Source organism: Bubalus kerabau, chromosome 2 (genome assembly GCF_029407905.1).
Source record: "Bubalus kerabau isolate K-KA32 ecotype Philippines breed swamp buffalo chromosome 2, PCC_UOA_SB_1v2, whole genome shotgun sequence".
NCBI lineage: Eukaryota > Metazoa > Chordata > Mammalia > Artiodactyla > Bovidae > Bubalus > Bubalus kerabau.
This window is the reverse complement of record NC_073625.1, coordinates 56620406-56640484: the sequence shown is the minus strand read 5'-3', so window position 1 is coordinate 56640484 and position 20079 is coordinate 56620406. Positions and strand designations below refer to the sequence as shown.

General features: G+C 41.7%; 1 protein-coding gene and 1 non-coding gene across 7 annotated transcripts in view; both read right to left on the bottom strand.

Annotated features, from left to right (window-relative positions):
* Window positions 1–20079, bottom strand: part of APP (amyloid beta precursor protein) — a 307623-nt gene that overhangs the window by 208652 nt on the left and 78892 nt on the right. For all 6 annotated transcript variants that reach the window (XM_055567762.1, XM_055567763.1, XM_055567759.1 and 3 more), the window contains exon 3: window positions 2365–2494. In XM_055567762.1, coding sequence (XP_055423737.1) covers window positions 2365–2494 — 130 coding nt within the window. The remainder of the gene's footprint in view (window positions 1–2364; window positions 2495–20079) is intronic.
* Window positions 3221–3293, bottom strand: TRNAR-CCU (transfer RNA arginine (anticodon CCU)). The gene has a single exon. It is a non-coding gene; the product is annotated as a tRNA-Arg (tRNA).

The following is a 20079-nucleotide window of genomic DNA, read 5'->3' as shown; positions in this document are numbered from 1 at the left end:
ATGGGTGCCCTATGCAACTACAAAATGCTTGATAACCTCTCTGTGTAACAGATGTTCAATCTAGGGAGGCACAAAGAGGGAAGGAAAGAAGAAAGGAACAAAAGGGAAAGGAGAGGAAGAAAACTGGACAAACAATATTCAAACTATGGGGACCACGCAGTATGAATGGAATTAAAAAAATACATAAACTACACACGTGTTTTTCCATTCCTTTTCCCGAAAGCAAGACATATTCATTAGGGTTATATTATGTACCACCTTTTGTAACACTTTTAGTTACAGAATGAAATCTTGCCTTTTGCAACAACATGAATAGATCTGGAGGGTATTAATGCTAAGTGAAGTAAGTCAGACAGAAAAAGACAAATACTGTATGATACCACTTATACGTGGAATCTAAAAGATACAACAAACCCATGAATAAAACAAAAGTGAAGTAGACTCACAGATAAAGAGAACAAACTAGTGGCTACCAGTGGGAAGGGGGAAAAGGGAGGGACAGTATAGGGGCAGGGGAAAAAATGGGTTGTTATGGGATTATATGACATCATGACTGTGAAACTTTTGAAAATTGTAAAGCACTATAGAATTCCCCTGGTGGCTCAGCTGGCAAAGAATCTGCCCGTCATGTGGGAGAGCTGGGTTCGATCTCTGGATTCAATCATGAAGATTCCCTGGAGAAGGGAAATGGCAACCTGCTCCAGTATTCTTGCCTGGAGAATAACATGGATTGAGGAGCCCTGCGAGCTCTAGTCCAGTGGGGTTGCAGAGTTGAACACAACTGAGCAAGTAACACTACTACTACACAATTTAAAGAATATTTTGTTCAATTTGAAAAATCAGGGGAAAAAAAAATAACTTATGGAAAATTTGCCATCACCTAGGAGTGGAGTAGTACCTACAATCCTTAATTCTAATCTAAGCTCAGTAACAAAGTTGGAGGCATCGTGTGTTCCACTTCTCACTGTGATGTTAAGGTCTAATTTTGGGTTCCGTAGAAAAATACCAGGGATTCATAAAATGAGAAAACATGATAAAAGATTCATATAGGCCAGGTGAAGTATATAATATGGATCTAGGCCTACTAGAAGTATATAATGATCATCTAGTCCAAAGAGTAGTCAAGAAGAGGTGTTGTTGATGTGCTAAGTTAACACAAGATACTATACCAGGCCTGGGAAAGTGGCTAAACACATCACAAGTGTTGTCTTCTGTAATTAGGAACCAGGAAACTCTTAAACTGCCAAATGTTTAAGAATCTGGTTTTGCATATTTTATCATAAATCCACCAGATGAAATCTTCATTCATTGGAGATTAGCCCAGTATCCTATTAATGTCTCAAAGTGTGTGTAGCCATCTACAGTAATCAATAGGTTCTTACAACATTCATGTTTGACCCAAGTATTACAGAATCTTTGTCATTCTGAATTTCTAAGTTTGCTGTTGGGGACTTTTTTTTTTAAACACCCTTTTTAGTTTTTACAAGACATTAGTGGAATGTGTATCAATACTTGTCCACATCGTTCTCAGATAAATCTCTATGTCCTTATTTACAACCACCTTGCCAATGAATATACTTCTGGAAAACATCTAGATGCTGGCTATCAGATCAAAGGCTGCTGATTTCCCCATTGCCTAGCTACATTAAAAAAAAAGAAATCACGCAGGAAGAAAATAATAACCAAGACAGATTAAGTGTGGAATATGATAGTGTTTCCAGAGGAAAAAACACAATACCACATAAAGCAACTCAGTTTTTAGAACAACAGTTTAAAGTAAAAGTCACTAAAAAGTGAAAGCACACATTTAAATCTGAGTGATCAAACTGCTTCCTCCAGTTTGATGTAAGCAGAATAACAAAATTTGCTCAACTATAATTCCCCAGTTATCATCAAACAGGAAGAGTGGTGGGCTGTTGTAGAAAGCGCTTTTTAAGGATTAGCAAAATGTACATTAGGCTCTCTCTTCTATGAAGAATATGTCAAGAAACATACAAGGTGTGAATTCTACTAATTCTAGACAATTCAGGTACAGGAGAATCACCTACAGAAATCAGTGAAACTAAGATTCCTGGGCCCCACCACCAGATATTTTCATTCAGCAGTTGTAGAAGAGGCCCACGATTTTTAATTAAAATAAACACACTAGGTAAATTCATTCTGAGGCTGGAAGCCTGGAAATACTGCTCCTTTATTGTTAGGACACAGGATACTTTAATAAGAGTCCAAAATATAGTTCAATACAGAGTGGCAATATGCTGAAGGAAGAGCCTGCATATCTGATCTAATAATTAAGAGCATCCTTCCCGTTTATGCCCAAAGCCCATGGCCCACCAACACCGGCTCCAAGGCCGGCCAGCTCACCCAGGCAGCGGTAGGGAATGACCATGTGTGCGTGGGTCTTGCACTGCTTCCGGCCCCTCTTGCACCAGTTCTGGATGGTCACTGGTTGGTTGGCTTCCACCACATTGGTGATCTGTAGTTCAGGGTAGACCTGGGAGAGCACACAGAGAGGGTACATTGTTACCTGAGGCAGGGCTGGCACACAGGCACCCGATGAACCACGGCTGCTATCCCACAGGGTACAGGCTGGCCCTATGCATTCAGTATCTATGTACATACAGCCTATATATATACAAGCTGGCCCTATGCATTCAGCATCTATGTACATACAGCCTATATATATATACAGGCTGGCCCTATACATTTGGTATCTATGTACATATAGCCTATATATATATATACAGGCTGGCCCTATACATTCAGGCTGGCTCTGTATATTCAGTGTGTATATATATATATATATATATATATATATATATATACCGAAGCTTGGGCTTCCCTGGTGGCTCAGATGGTAAAAAAAAAAAAAAAACACAAAATTGCCTGCAATGTGGGAGACCTGAGTTCGATTTGGGAAGACCCCCTGGAGAAGGGAATGGCAACCCACTCCAGTATTCTTGCCTGGAAAACTCCATGGACAGAGGAGCCTGGTCGGCTGCAATCCATGGGGTCACAGAGAGTTGGACATGATAGAGCGACTAACACTTTGGGGAATTCAGGGTAAAGAAAACGATCGTTCACTCAAAACATGACGCAATCTAACTTTTACTTTACACGTACTCCTACTTTATAAGCGCCCATTCCAGCTTAACATTTTTTTTTCTTTTTTTAATTTATTTGGCTGTGCTGGGTCTTAGCTGCAGCACGTGGGATCTAGTTCCCTGACCAGGATTCGAACCTGGGACCTCTGCATTAGGAGCGCATAGTCTTAACCACTGGACCACCAAAGAAGTCCTTTAACCTATTTTCTAGTGGTTTTGTGGTTTAGTCACTAAGCTGTGTCTTAGTACAACCCCATGGACTGTAGCCTGCCAGACTTCTCTGTTCAAACATATTTTATAGGGGAGATAAAAAAGAAAGGGAGGAGGTGCAAGCATGCTAAGTCACTCAGTCCTACTCAATGTGACCCTATGGACTGTAGTCTGTTGTGGGGGTGGGGGGGGCCCTCTTAAAAGTATGGGGTCATTTCAATGCAAAGCAAATGGGTGTGAAGATAGTCTGTAATGCCCAAAATAATTTTTAAAAATATTTTTATTTATGTGTTTGACTGTACCAGGTCTTAGCTGCAGCACATGGAAACTAGTTCCCTGACCAGGGATCAAACCACAGACCCCTGCATTGGGAGCATAAAGTCTTAGCCACTGGATCACCAGGGATATCTCCCCTAAATAATGTTGTGGTAAATATACCTGAGAATATTACTGTGACTGAAATTCAACCCAACCCTGTCTTAGTCAAATAGGCAAACATTTCACACACAGGATATGACACACAGCAAGCTCTCTCTGTAAAAATTCCTCTCTTTGTTCAAAGTAATTTACATAAGAATAACTTATCAAACAGTTATCATGAATCTTTAGATAAAGAATTGCATTTATGAATCTCTTCCCTTGATAACTAACTACAGCTCTTCACTCTGATTACTGTTCTCAATAAATCATGGTGTTTACTGAACACTTGGAAGAAATGTAAAACTTGATAAACTGAAATGGGTTTATGGAAAATATCAGATCACTTCTATTTATTAATAATAATGAGAAGAGATTTGAAGGAAAAACAGAAACATAAAAATTTGTTTCTAAAATGGTCTTGCCCTTGTATAAATCTTGCATGTCACCAGAGTTGCTGTTTTGCCAGTTAAATACAATGAAGAGAGAAAATATAAGAGAACTGAGGACAGAAGCAAGGAAATGGTTATAATGATGGGTTATAATAGAATCTAAAGTGGGGATGCAGGAAGAGTGGGATACACAGTTCAAAGATTGTAGTGTTAGGACTTCCCTGGTGGTCCAGTGGCTAGACTCCACGTTCCTAAAGTAGGGGGCCTGGCTTTGATCCCCGGTCAGCCCCCTCAATTAAGATGAACGATCTCGCATGCAGCAACTAAAACCCATCACAGCCAAATCAATGTAGTGTCAATGAGTTCTGCTGTGGGCTACAGAATTCTGTCCTAAAGGTACCAAAAGAAAAAAAATAGTGGGTTGGATAGAAGCAGTAGTTGGACAGTTAGAGTTGAAATTAAGATTCTGGAGGAGGTACAGTCACTGGTATCAGCAAGGACTATAATATGAACTTCAGAGGGAATGGCTGAAGAATGATGAAAGCAAGATCACTGGAGAAATAAAAATCAAGGAACAGAGAAACTGGAATCTTGGAGCATCGAGGTTGATACCAAAATCAGATAAGAATGACGAAAGATGCAGTTGGCTGAATGACAGAGAGTGAGGCCTAAAATCTTTGAAGATTGAGGGGGATGCCCCCGAGGCAGAAAGAGCCCTGTGGATGCCTCCAACAGGTGGAGGACAGGGGGGATCTAGTCCATCCACAGGTTGGGTGGGGTATGTTTTTTAGGGAGGAGGAGGAAAGTATGGTTTGGAAGTGAAAATTCAGGAGAAGGAAGATATCCCTATGTCAATGCTGGGAGGGCTGCAAGGAAAGAATGACCTGAGAAGGCTTTGAGGGAAGCAGTGACTTTGGGGAAGAAGCAGGTTTCAGAGCACGAAGATACTGTCCACAGTGTGGGTTATGGACAGAAGGAATTTTGCTAATGATTGTCAGTGACGTTCAGAGGGAACTTTCTGTCTTTAAAATGTTGATCTTTTGTTCACTGTGGAGTTTGGGGCATTAATTTTTGATCTTTAAATAGTGCAGGAAAATATGACTTATCTTAATTCCTGAGTGCCTCACTTGCCTTATCCTATCCCAACCCCGAGGCCCAATCTATTAAAAAATTAAGGCACTGAACTGAGTGAAAACTGTGGCCCATCCAGACAACGGATTACCCAGCAGGAAAAGAAAGGCATTATAAAGCCATGAGACACAGAGGAATCTTGCTGCTGCTGCAAAGTCACTTCAGTTGTATCCGACTCTATGCGACCCCATAGACGGCAGCCCACTAGGCTCCCCCGTCCCTGGGATTCTCCAGGCAAGAACGCTGGAGTGGGTTGCCATTTCCTTCTCCAATAGAGTAATCTTAGTTGCCTATTAAGTGAAAGAAGCCAGTGTGAAAATACATGTGTGAGTCCAACTATGTGGCATTCTGGAAAAGGCAAAACCGGGGCAACAGTAATAAGACCAGTTGTTACCAGAGATTAGGGGAAGGAGGGATGAACCAGAAGAGCATAAAGGATTTGGGGGACAGTGAAATTATTCTCTATTATACTCGGTACTGTAGTGGTGAATGCATGTCATTATACATTTGTCCAAACGCATAGAATGTACACCTCCAAGAGTGGACCCTAAGGTAAACTATGGACTTTGGATGATCCTGATGTGTCCATGGAGGTTCATCAATGGTAATAAGTGTACTATTCTGGGGACTTCCCTGGTGGCCCAGTGGTTGAGAATCTACTTGCTAATGCAGGGTACATGGGTTTGATCCCTGGTTGGGGTCTTAAGGTCCCACGTGCCTCAGGGCAACTTAGCCCATTATTGTTGTGTGCTGTGCTCAGTCGTGTCTGACTCTTTGTTATCCCATGGAAAGCAGCCCACCAGGCTGCTCTGCCCATGGGATTTTTGAGGCAAGAAAACTGGAGTGGGTTGCCATTTCCTCCTCTAGGGGATCTCTTCTTGATCCAAGGATCGAACTCACGTCTCCCAAGTCTCCTGCACTGTAGGCAGATTCTTAACCCGCTGAGCCATCCTGGAAGCCCAAGCCCCTGAGCCATAACTACTGAAGCCTGAATGCCTAAAACCAGGGCTCTGCAACAAGAGAGGCCACAGACACAAGAAGCCCATGCACCACAACAAAGAGTAGCCTGAGCTTGACACAACTAGAGAAAAGTCCTAGCCCAGCAACAAAGACCCAGAGCAGCCAAAAAGAAATATACGTAAATAAATAGTGTAAAAAATGTACTATTCTGCTGGGGGATGTTGAGAAAAGGGGAGAAGCTATGCATGAGTCAGGGCAGGGGGGAATCTCTGCACCTCCCTCTCCATTTTGCTAGCATCTAAATCTGCTCTAAAAAACAGAGTGCTGGTCAGTGTGAAAGTGAAAAGGTCACTCAGTCGTGTCTGACTCTGTGACCCCGTGGACTACACAGCCCACCAGCTCCTCTGTCCATGGGATTTTCTAGGCAAGAATTCTGGAGTGGGTTGCCATTCCCTTCTCCAGGGGATTTTCCTGAACCAGGGATCAAACCCGTGTCCTGCATCATTTATTGTCTGTCTTTCCTTGTAGAATATAAGCTCAACAAGGGCATCTACTTTGTATTTTTCATGTTCACTGTTCACCTCCCAGAACTTGAAATAGTGACTGGTACATTGTACAGTTTCAGTAAGTTTTTATTAGGGGAAAACCCCTACCTTAATGTATGGGTACTATCCAACTGACTAAAATTTTACTGAGTACCTATGATGTGTCAAGCCCTGTGCTAGGAAAGTGCAGTGACAGAGTGGTTATCATCTGAGATTTTACAGAGCTAGCAATCACAGATAAAGTTTCAGACAATTTTCTACTGAACAGGAGTATTTTATTATTGATAAAATGTTATGTGATTACTTCATTAAGATTCTACATAATTTAGTTCATTTAGCAACACTTTATAACAAAAGTTTATCTTAAAAATGCTGTACTCTTACCCTAAGATCCCAAATATTTCACGAACTTCTTCAATTACTTTTAAAAACCATCCCTGTTCCTCCATCACAGATTAAGTGATGTCAGCAATAGTAGTAGACTGAATATATCCTATCTAGTCTCTACTTTCGGAGAAGGAATGGCACCCCACTCCAGTACTTTTGCCTAGAGAATCCCATGGACGGAGGAGCCTGGTAGGCTGAAGTCCATGGGGTCTCGAAGAGTCAGACACAACTGAGAGACTTCACTTTCACTTTTCACTTTCATGCATTGGAGAAGGAAATGGCAACCCACTCCAGTGTTCTTGCCTGGAGAATCCCAGGAACTGGGGGGCCTGGTGGGCTGCCGTCTATGGGGTCACACAGAGTCGGACACGACTGAAGCGACCTGGCAGCAGCAGCAGCAGTCTCTATTTTCAAATTTCTCCCAGGCACTCTCCTTTGATACTTTTCCACACATTTTCTCTTTAATTAAAAAATATAGGTAATTTAATCTCATTTTTTTAAAAAACTTGAGCACTACTTCCCTATATATAATATGTTCATAGAGATAATCAGACCTTTTGAAGAATTATACACCAGTTCCCCTGATCATAGTAACTTTGCAGTATGCTGATATTACTCAAAGTCTGGCAGGCAGCTTCCAATGCTCCCTCACAAAACATGTGGTAATAACGATGAAACACAGGACCTGGGTTACGGGGATCCTAATGGACCAAATGGCTCACCACGCTTGTCCTTACCAGGATTTCCCTTAGTCCATGCAATTCTCCAGGCCAGAACACTGGAGTGGGTAGCCTTCTCCTTCTCCCAGGGATCTTCCTAACCCAGGGATAGAACCTAGGTCTCCCACATTGTAGGCGGATTCTTTACGAGCTGAGCCACAAGAGAACTGTTTTTTAGAGCAGCATCTAAAACTGCTCTAAAAAACAGAGCCGCTGGTCAGTGTAGTCTGAGGCAAATTCAATCCAGGAGGTACAAGCTATGTAAACACACAGAGACGGATATGTAAATCAGATCCTGGATGCATATCGAGAAAGTTATTCTTCCAAAACTCTCGCCAGCAACTTAGCTCTACATGGAAACAGCTCCTTCCCCTGATTTTATTTTGTTCTTAAGTAGCTTAACACTTCAACGCACGCTTTTCCGTCACAGACAATGTTCAACTTGAAAATGCCACTAAAATTTAATATCCCCATGGCTTTTTTTCCCCAAAAGAATAAAAGGTGAAGTGGCTTTTGGGGCAGGAATATAATTCTCCCACCACCTCGTCTTGTTTATTACATCACAAAAAGTACAGCACTCATGAGTCATAAACTCTGTGACACCAGAGAGCTCGCCCTGAGGGACACGGCATTGTGTGCAGTAAAGTGTGAGTTACTGCATTTTTCTAAAGGGATTCCAGCTGCCACTTCACAGAAATACTGCCCTGCTGAGGCTTTTCTCAGGAGCCTTCGCTTTCTACCAAGGAGGACTATGCCTGCAGGAGGCACAGTCAAGTCATGTTTTCTTCATTTTAATTCAAAACCAAAAAACTATCCGTAGGGTACATATTGATAAGAAAAAAATATGTATATACGTATACGGCTGGTTCACATGCCTTCCATCTCAGTGTCCTAAGGTAATAACTGGTGCAAAAAGCAGTAACTTATTTGGTGGGTAATTTTCTAGCAGATAGAACTGCACATGGACCAATTAAGATGAAAGAGTGCTAAAGAACTGATGCTTTCCAACTGTGGTACTGAAGAAGATGCTTGAGAGTCCTTTGGACAGCAAGGAGATCAAAACAGTCAATCCTAAAGGCAATCAACCCTGAATATTCATTGGAAAGTTTGATGCTGAAGCTGAAGCTCCAAAACTTCATGTGATATGAAGAGCAGACTCATCAGAAGAGACCCTGATGCTGGGAAAGATTGAGGGCAGGAGGAGAAGGGGGTGACAGAGGATGAGATGGTTGGGTGACATCACCAACTCAATGGACATGAGTTTGAGCAAACTCCAGGAGACGGTGAAGGACATGGAAGCCTGGCGAGCTGCAGTCCATAGGGTCACAAAGAGTTGGATATGACTGAACGACTGAACAGTAACAACAAAACGATCAGAGAAGACAGGGCTTATTCCCTGAAGGCCACCAGAGCTTGACAAAGTGATCAGCCAAACACAGAATCCTAAAATCTAGGGCGTATGTGTTATTTCCTGTGCTTCACCTTCTTTCTCTAGGACGGGGACATCATCGGGGATTGTTAACAGACAGTTGGAGGAGATTGCGAAACCACATGAATCCCATGCATGGTTTGCCTACTGCTTAACAATGAAAAGGGAAGTGGCAACTTCTACCCCAGCAGCCACTTTTATCCTGAGACAAGGAGCTATTAATTCGAATTTGCCAAAGAGAATAAAAAATTGCTGTTCTCAATTCAGGAAGTTTATTTAAAAGGGGTGAGGCACACCAAACATTAAAGACACGTAATTTCTTCTGAAGTACATCTAGTCCCAATTAGACACAGTGATTACCACAAGCACAAGGAACTTCCAAGTCAGAAAGAAAAACCTAACAAAAAAAACACACTATAAACCATACTGAGATTTCTGACAAAAATTTGAAATACTGTATCTCTTCCTTGGTGGCTTAGATGGTAAAGAATCTGCCTGCAATGCAGGAGACCTGGTTTCTATTTCTGGATCAGGAACATCCCCTGGAGAAGGGAATGGCTACCTACTCCAGTATTCTTGCCTGGAGAAGTCCATGGACAGAGGAGCCTGGTGGGCTACAGTCCATGAGGTTGCAAAGAGTTGGACTGTATCTTATTTTTTATTAAACAGTGCCAGTATATGACCAGAGACAAAGAAGCATTTTTATGTTATGAGACAAATAATTTATGACAAGCATTCTATGTTTTCTTTGTGGCGTCTCACGCCTTAACATAGGAAATAAAATATCTGAGATCCCTAAGCTATTTCATTTGTATGTTGCATGCACGGTGTGCTCACACAACAAGCATTGCTGAGAATTTGCTAAAATAGCAGGTATTAGCAAAGCCTGATTTTTATAGGGCCCCCATCCTTTCCCAAAATGTCTCCTATTTGAGCCCACTGATCACTATTTTTTTAATTATGAAAAAATTCAGATGACAGCTTCAGTAATCAATACTTATAGCAGAAGCAAATTTAGGCTTGGGTCAGTTCCTTGAAAAGCAGACAGTCCACAGTTCCTAAAAACCCTTACTGAATTACACAGGGCAGTCACTGAATAAACACACTCACTGTGCAACAAGCACACTCTTCTTAAGACCCTTACACTGCACTTCAAATGCCTAGGTCCACGAGGGTCCTCCCCCGTGGGCAAACCTTCTCCACTCACAGTGTAATAGATGTGAATCCTTCTCGCCCACTTCAGGAATGCTTTCTGGTATTTATCGCAGTGTGCCTGACATTTGGGTTAAGTACATATGTGTACCACCTCCCCGTTGCAAATATACTTTCCACGGGCAGGAAACACAATGAGACCCCCACTCGCAGCCTCCCCGAGGTGCTCCACCTTCATGAACCTTGGCTGAATTGGTCAGGAGGCTGCCAACATGCCTGCCCCTCTCTGCCGCCCTCCAGCCCCCACCCCCTTTCTCAGCTAGAGCTCTCCTAAGTGCCCATATTTTAACTCTGCAGCTCTGGCCCCAAAGCTGATTACAGCCAGAGGAAAGCACTCTGCCAGCTACGTTCTCCTTGCTTAAGCGTTGTGGTTAGCTAAGGCTGGCAGGCAAGGGAAGTCACAGCCAGAGGTGGTGCCTGGCAAAACCACAAGGGAACAGGAAGCAGGCAACTGGAAGAAGCAAGAAAATAAGATGGACAGAAAGAGATACTAGGAGGAGACGGCTGTGGACCCAAGTCACAGAGATATGGAGCAGATGAGACGGGGGCCACCTGATTACCTGTAACTCCAGTGAGGAGTGATGGGTCTCCTTCAATAAGTACACCCACTTTTAAATGTGTATTTATTTATGGCTGTGCTGGGTTTTCCTTGCTGCGTGCGGGCTTTCTCTAGTTGCGAGGTGGGGCGGGGAGGGGAGGGCGCTACCCGCACTGTTGTGCGCAGGTCTCTCATTGCACTGGCTTCTCGTGTTGCAGACAAGCCTCTAGGGCTTGTGGGCTTCAGTAGCTGCGGTGCACAGGCTCAGTTACCCCGAGGCATGTGGAATCTTCCTGGGTCAGGGAGCGAACCCATGTTCCCTGCACTGGAAGGTGGATGCCTATCCACCGTACCACCAGTGAAGTCTAAAGAGCCCCCCTCCTTTTAAACATAAGCTATTCTGGTAGCTTCTTCTTCCTTCCGAATGAACAAAACCCAAGAAAAATGCCCCAGCTCAAAAGCTGGTTCACTAATATTCCCTTTCTTGATCCCTTCTTCAATCTCTGAATCCAAAGCACTTTATAGCATCCCTTTTATCTGACCACTGGCCACTCACCTATTACAACGATGCACCTTCCTGCCCCCTTAGACTATACACACACTCCTTGAAGGCAGGGACTGTATGATTCATTTTCTGTCCCCTCAAGGCTGGTCAGCACTGTAACAGCACAGTGAGTGCTTGATCAACAGGTAACAAATATTTCTGGCTAAGTTCCGAATCCATTAGACATAGGGAAATCTAGCATATATTAAGCACCCGTTGGATATTATCAATGTGTATGTAAGATAACCTGAATGGTATGATATTAGTGTTGGATCATAAGCTTTTGACAAAAATAAGCACCTCAGTGTCATCTAACATTGTTCTCTGAAGTATGATGTGGCCACTTAGTTGTGTCCAACTTTGTGACTCCATGGACTATAGATCACCAGGCTCCTCTCTCCATGGAATTCTCCAGGCAAGAATACTGGAGTGGGTTGCCATTCTCTTTTCCAGGGGATCTTCCTAACCCAGAAATCCAACCTGGGTCTCTGGTGTTGCAAGAAGATTCTTTACTGTCTGAGCCACTAGAGAAGCCCTACCAATAATAGTATATTATATAAAAAGCAATGGATTATTGTTAATAAATGTAAAAGTCAGGCTCTCCCTAGGCTAAGGGGGCCCATCTGACTGGGCCAGGCATCTGTAACAAGCAGCTAACTACTCTGGCCATATAAATATGTATCTTTGATAGCAAATCTATCTGTACATAAATTTAAAAAATTTAAGGGAGTTGAAAAAATTTCAAATACCAACAACCAGGAGAGATACAGTAGAAACCATCTTCGATCCATATTAGAAGGTTATGGTTGGTAACATAATTAGCTTTCCCAGGAAAATACCTTAGAAACTTGGTCACCATCAGAACATTTTCATTCTAAATTTAAAAAATCTAGAGTCTCCATTTCTCTCTCTGTTTATCTGAATTGAAAAAATATTAATCTCAGACAAGATGACATTTAAGTTGTTAAATATGCAAACCAAGAAAAGATATAGATGATATTTAAGGAAGCCAAGAACTTACATATACAAAAATATAAAAAAAATCTTTAAGATACATACTATCAGAGTCCTACAAAAACGTTCCTTCATTGGAAATATTAAGAACAAACAGGGGACCCCTTGGAGTATCATTTTGCAACAGGCCACCTAGGACAAGGGATTAATGAATGCCAAAAGTTGAATTTACATACAACTTGACTAAACCACCACCACCAGGTACCAAATGCCCAAGGATATTTCCAGACCACAAAATCAAATGTGGCCAGTAAAAGGCCGAACACAGAGTTAATTAATGGTCAGGGTTGTGTGCGTTCATACTAATTCTGAAAGGAATTTGCTTACTGTTCTTTCTGGTCTTTGAACACTTAACAATCAACTTTTAATCAAATTCTCCAGGATATTTCTTTTTGAAAAAAGCTTCCCCGGTGGCTAAGTGGTAAAGAATCTGCTTGCAATGACAGAGATGCAGGAGATTTGCATTCGATCCCAGAGTCTGGAACATGCCCTGGAGAAGGGCATAGCAACCCACTCTAGTATTCCTGCCTGGAGAATCTCATGGACAGAAAAGCATGGTGGTCTATAGTCCAGAGGGTCACAAAGAGTCAGACAGACACGACTGAAGCGACTGAGAACGCATGCTACAAATTATATAGTGTTGTTAAAATGGTGTTTTCAACATGTAAGTCAGAAGTCAATAAATAACATGTATTACTTTACTTTATCTTCATAAATTTACAGCTGCAAAAGCGATGAGCTTGCCCAAAATAATGCATGGCATCTGAAGGAGGTAAGGTAGAGAACTGGGATTCCAGGCTTTTCCAAGAACAACAGCAAATAGATTTTATAATTATTGGAGTGATGAGCACAGAGGGATACAATATACTATTCTTTCTACTTTTACATATGCTTGAAATTTTGAATTAAAAAGAACCAAAAGTTTAAAAGGGCTTCCCAAGTGGCTCAGACAGTAAAGAATCCGCCAGCAATGCAGGAGACCTGGGTTGAATCCCTGGGTGGGGAGATCCCCTGGAGAACTCAACATTCAAAAAACTAAGATCATGGCATCTGGTCCTATCGATTCATGGCAAATACAAGTGGAAACAGTAAGAGATTTTATTTTTGGGGGCTCCAAAGTCACTCTGAATGGTGACTGCAGCCATGAAATTAAAAGACACTTGCTCCTTGGAAGGAAAGCTATGACAAACGTCAGATCAGATCAGATCAGTCGCTCAGTCGTGTCTGACTCTTTGCGACCCCATGAATTGCAGCACGCCAGGCCTCCCTGTCCATCACCAACTCCCGGAGTTCACTGAGACTCACAGCCATCAAGTCAGTGATGCCATCCAGCCATCTCATCCTCTGTCATCCCCTTCTCCTCTTGCCCCCAATCCCTCCCAGCATCAGAGTCTTTTCCAATGAGTCAACTCTTCGCATGAGGTGGCCAAAGTACTGGAGTTTCAGCTTTAGCATCAGTCCTTCCAAAGAAATCCCAGGGCTGATCTCCTTCAGAATGGACTGGTTGGATCTCCTTGCAGTCCAAGGGACTCTCAAGAGTCTTCTCCAACACCACAGTTCAAAAGCATCAATTCTTCGGCACTCAGCCTTCTTCACAGTCCAACTCTCACATCCATACATCAACACAGGAAAAACCATAGCCTTGACTAGACAGACCTTTGTTGGCAAAATAATGTCTCTGCTTTTGAATATGTTATCTAGGTTGGTCATAACTTTCCTTCCAAGGAGTAAGTGTCTTTTAATTTCATGGCTGCAGTCATCATCTGCAGCAATTTTGGAGCCCCCAAAAATAAAGTCTGACACTGTTTCCACTGTTTCCCCATCTATTTCCCATGAAGTGATGGGACCGGATGCCATGATCTTCGTTTTCTGAATGTTGAACCTTAAGCCAACTTTTCACTCTCCACTTTCACTTTCATCAAGAGGCTTTTGAGTTCCTCTTCACTTTCTGCCATAAGAGTGGTGTCATCTGCATATCTGAGGTTATTGATATTTCTCTCGGCAATCTTGATTCCAGCTTGTGTTTCTTCCAGTCCAGCATTTCTCATTATGTACTCTGCATATAAGTTTAATAAACAGGGTGACAATATACAGACTTGACGTACTCCTTTCCCTATTTGGAACCAGTCTGTTGTTCCATGTCCAGTTCTAACTGTTGCTTCATGACCTGCATACAAATTTCTCAAGAGGCAGATCAGGTGGTCTGGTATTCCCATCTCTTTCAGAATTTTCCATAATTTATTGTGATCCACACAGTCAAAGGCTTTGGCATAGTCAATAAAGCAGAAATAGATGTTAGACAGTGTATTAAAAACCAGAGACGTAACTTTGCTGATGAAGGTCTGTATAATCCAAGTTACGGTTTTCATAGTAGTCATGTGCAATGTGAGAGTTGGACCATAAAGAAGGCTGAGAGCTGAAGAACTGATGCTTTCGATTGTGCTAGAGAAGACTTGAGAGTCCCCTGGACAGCAAGGAGACCAAACCAGTCAATCTTAAAGGAAATCAACCCTGAATATTCACTGGAAGGACTGAGACAAAGCTGAAGTCCCAATCTGTTTCTGTTTGTGTTCAAGTCTGTTTCTGGTCCATTTGTGTCATAATTTAGATTCCACATATCACTTAGCTGTACAGCAGAAATTAACACAACATTGTAAATCAACTATACTTGGATCAAATATTTTTTTAAAAAAAGAAAATATATCATAAACTTAAAAAAAAAACTCAAATTGGTGACAGCTCTGAGTAGGCAGAGAGCATACTAATTCTCAGTTCTAAATAACTTTCACTCCAGCATCAAAACCGAAACAAAGCATGTCCAAGTCAATCTATTTCTCTTTCTGGATTAAAATAACATAGTCTCTCCTCTACAATTTTCTGGAATACAAAGAAAAATCCCATCTCAAACTGTTTCTTAATGTACATTCTTGTAATAATGAGATATTAGAGGCTATATCTAATTTAATTGGAAAAGAGAACTGGAAGCTGAAATTGCTCTCTGATTACAACTTAATGAGGAGCTGAGAGGCAAGACACAGCTGATGAAACACCACTGCAATAATGGGAAAGACGTGCACCGCTGTGTTTTCACAATGACGACCTCATCTAAGAGCAAGGGACAGAAAACGCTTCAGGGCACCAGCCCATTTCCCATTAATGTGGCCCAAGTCTGTTTCTGACACTGTATGTAAATATACTGTCATATGCATACATTCATACAGAGTTGGGAAATACTGTGCAAGAACCCTGTTCAAAGTATGAGTCACTATTATACCAACATGCTGAATGTAGAGACAAACGCGGGAGGGGTATACCAAAATAAACAGGACGGGACACGACTGAAGACACAAATAGATGTGTCCACATATAGCCAAGATCCTCACTGTCTTTCTGTTAACTTAGGGCTCATTTTCTCATTTTTAAAATGTCCAACCTATCGTTAACCAAGTATGCGCCAATATAAAATAAAAAATTTAAATGCATATACACAAACAAGCTTTTAAAAAAGCCCATAAAAGGAACGAAATTGGGTCATTTGTAGAGATGTGGATGAACCTAGAGTCTGTCATATAGAGTGAAGTCAAAAAGAGAAAAACAAGTAGCATAATATTAGTGCATATATAGAAAATCTAGAAAAAGGTACTGATGAACCTATCTGCAGGGCAGGAATAGAACACACGTAAAGAACAGCAGGGGAAGGAGAGGCAGGGACAAGCTGAGAGAGCAGCACTGATATATATACATGTGTAAAGTGCCCAATCTACACAAGACTATTTGTTATTTCTATCTCAGTAAAGCTAAAATGAAGAAAGAAAAATACAATACAGGCAAAACATTTTTAATAAATAAAAGGTCAAATATAAAAGTCCATAATATTACTGCAAATATGTAATAATTGAGTATACATTTAGGAAACAGTTAGAGAGTAAAAAGGACCAAGGTTACATGAAACATTAATCTGATTAAAAATGATTAATGGTGTGCAAAGAAATATCCAAACTGATTTCATCTCTTTCACCTCTGAATCCTATGGTTTGTATAAGCAATCCTTATAACTATACAGACCAATAATGCAAAAAATGTATCTGCACTCATGTACAAGTGAAAGTCGCTCAGTCATGTCTTGACTCTTTGCGACCCCATAGACTATATACATACAGCCCATGGAATTCTCCAGGCCAGAATACTGGAGTGGGTAGCAGTTCCCTTCTCCAGGGGATCTTCCCAACACAGGGATCGAACCCAGGTGTCCCACATTTAGGGCAGATTCTTTACCAGCTGAGCCACCAGGGAAGCCCACTCACACATCCATTCATGACTACTAGAAAATCCATGAGTTTGAGCAAGCTCTGGGAGTTGGTGACAGATACGGAAGCCTGGTGTGCAGGAGTCCATGGGGTCACAGAGAGTTAACACGGCTGAGCAACCGAACTGAACTGAACTCATATACAGGTAGGGTACCTCTACTCAAAAAATTTTCACATAATATGAATTTTTGCATCCTTCAAATACCAAAACAACTACTCATAGGTGCCTGTCATTTCTGGGTCAATTTTAAGCCCACAAAGGTGGATGGCACACACAGCAAAATAATAATGGCCAAGAATATTTCAGTTTCTACCATAGCAGCATGTCTTCCATATGCCCTCAAAGTTGATTAGATTAAAAGGATCACATGTGTTCAATTAATTTTAACTTCACATAACTAAAAAACAAAGACAGCAAAGTTGACAAAGAAGTCTTGTCTGGGGTTATATATTTTAGAGTAGACAGTTGGGCAAAGGAAATTGCTTTGTTCAACTCATCAGCTTTTGTTTGGGCCAGGCACTGGTGTGCTTTGTCTTATGATTCTGTTAATTTATAGACAAAACAACTGTTCATTTAGAGCAAGGAGGTTAAAGAAACAGAAAACACATACTGTTAACTGTGGAAAAGAAAACACTTAGGAAAAAGAAAGGATAGCCATAATCTAATAGAAGAGACTAGAAGCAAAGCCATATGCACGTAAGTTTCCCAGCTGGTCTCAGCCAGTGCTCAAGGCTTAACCTGCTCAAACTCCCTCCAGAGACCTGTTTCCAGAATAAGCAAGCAGAGTCACTGACACCTGCTCTACACCCCTGAGTCCCAGAAGGTATTTTGCTTATTAGAGAGGGTCAAAGAGCCTGTGTTTTAACTTTTTCCTTAAAAGAAGAGAAAGACCAGTACTCAGACGTTTATAATTTCTCATTTAACTGACAACATTTAACTTTTACAATACACACCTGTGTGCTCCTATCATAAAAGGGGGACATAGTCTAAGATCCATTAGGCAGCTTTCCTGGACTGCTCAGGTGTCAGGCTTGCATTTGAATGCAGGTTCAAAAGAGAGGCCCATGCTTCCCTTTCACTGCACTTGACCCTAAGAGCTCCCTTATAACAGCATCTGGATGTGAGAGTTGGACTATAAAGAAAGCTGAGAGCCGAAGAATTGATGCTTTTGAACTGTGGTGTTGGTGAAGACTCTTGAGAGTCCCCTGGACAGCAGGGAGATCCAAACTAAAGGAAATCAGTCCTGAATATTCACTGGAAGGACTTATGCTGAAGCTGAAACTCCAATACTTAAGCCAACTGATCAAAGAACTGACTCATTTGAAAAGACTCTGATGCTGGGAAAGATTGAAGAGGGGAGGAGAAGGGGACGACAAAGGATGAGATGGTTGGATGGCATCACCGACTCAATGGAGATGAGTTTGAGTAAGCTCTGAGAGGTGGTGAGGAATTCTCCATGCAGGGATGCCTGGCATGTTGCAGTCCATGGGGTTGCAAAGAGTTGGACACGACTGAGCGACTGAACTGAACTGAGGTATCACATATGTGTTCATCTATACAAGAGCGATGGGCAGGATCATCTTTCCCATGCCTTTCACACTAGCATCTTGAGACTTGAATTCCCTTCTCTTTTTAAATATTTATTTATTTAGGCTGTGCTGGGTCTTAGTTGCATTATGCAGGATTTTTGTTGTTTTTGCAGCTCTCGGGCTTAGTTGCTTCCTGGGATGTGGGATCTCAGTTCCCTGACCACTGATCAAACCCACATCCCCTGCACCGCAAGAGGGATTCTTAACCACTGGACCACCAAGGAAGTTCCCTGAATCCCCTCCTCTTCTCAATTCAGATCACCCTTGCATATAGGTTAATCTTTCTATTAGTATCGTGAACAGAAAAGTCTTACTGAAAACAATTACATAGCCCTTAATCACTTCTAGGGTTAGATCCCAAATCCCCACAATCAAGACTGTCTACTTCACAGCCTCATCCACATTTTCAATTTCCTCAATTCTTTTCTCAGTTTATCTCATTGTATACTTAGAAGCTCTGTAAGAGCCAACAGAGGCTTCCCTGATGACTCAGATGGTAAAGAATCTGCCTGCAATGCAGAAGACCTGGGTTCGAGCCCTGGGTCAGGAAGATCCCCTGGAGGAGGGCATGACAATCCACTCCAGTATTCTTGCCTGGAGAATTCCATGAACAGAGGAGCCTGGCGGGCTAATGTCCACTGGGTCCAAAGAAGCAAACATAACTGAGCAACGAACACTTTCACTTTCTACGAGTCAAGAATGATGTCTGGCCACTCAGCAACACTTGACACAAAATCCTATCCTGAATCACTAAATATTTGCTCAATTGGCCTGAATTAAATTTGGTATAAAAAGAAAAAATTGGGGATGGAATGATACTTCAGATGAAGAACTGAAATGTATTTTCAATTTTTTGTTCTCTCAACCTAAAAAAGCCTTTAGTTTAAATAAAACATTATTTTTTAAAGTCTCATTTCATCCAAAAGAAAGAGGACAACAAAATCTAAAAATTCTAATTTTTCTTCCTAGCCTTAATAACATATGTTTTGAGGGGAATACTATCCTAGTTTGGATCTACTTATATTTATAAGACTCCTAGATTCCTGAGACCAATGGCTAGGTAATATAATAATTCCTTAAGGCAAGTGGCCACTGTAGGCTGTTAGATGATGAATAATTTATATAGTTATTTTCAAATTGTTTCTGGGATGGCAGCACTTTCTCCATCTAGTATAGAATGAAGGAATTTTTTTCTACCAGAGGACTACCAGAGGACCACAAACAGTCATCAAGGGAGCGTCTGTTGTGGTCATCTATTATTGCACACAAACTATCCCCAAACTTAGTAGCTTCAAACAGGAAGCATCTCTTATCTCACAGTTTCTGTGGGTCAGGAATCTGGAAGTGGCTTAGCTGAGTGATCCTGACTTGTAAAAGGGTGCAGTCAAGATGTCAGCTACCGCTCCAGTCAAATGAAGGCTTCACTAGACTACAGGATCCACTTACAAGTAGTTTCCTAGTTGCCTGGCAAGTGAGTGCTGGTTGCTGGCAGGAATACTCAGGTCCTTATTAGCACATGTACATGTCTCTGGAGCTGCTTGAGTATCCTCACGACACGGTGGCTGGCTTCCAACACAGCA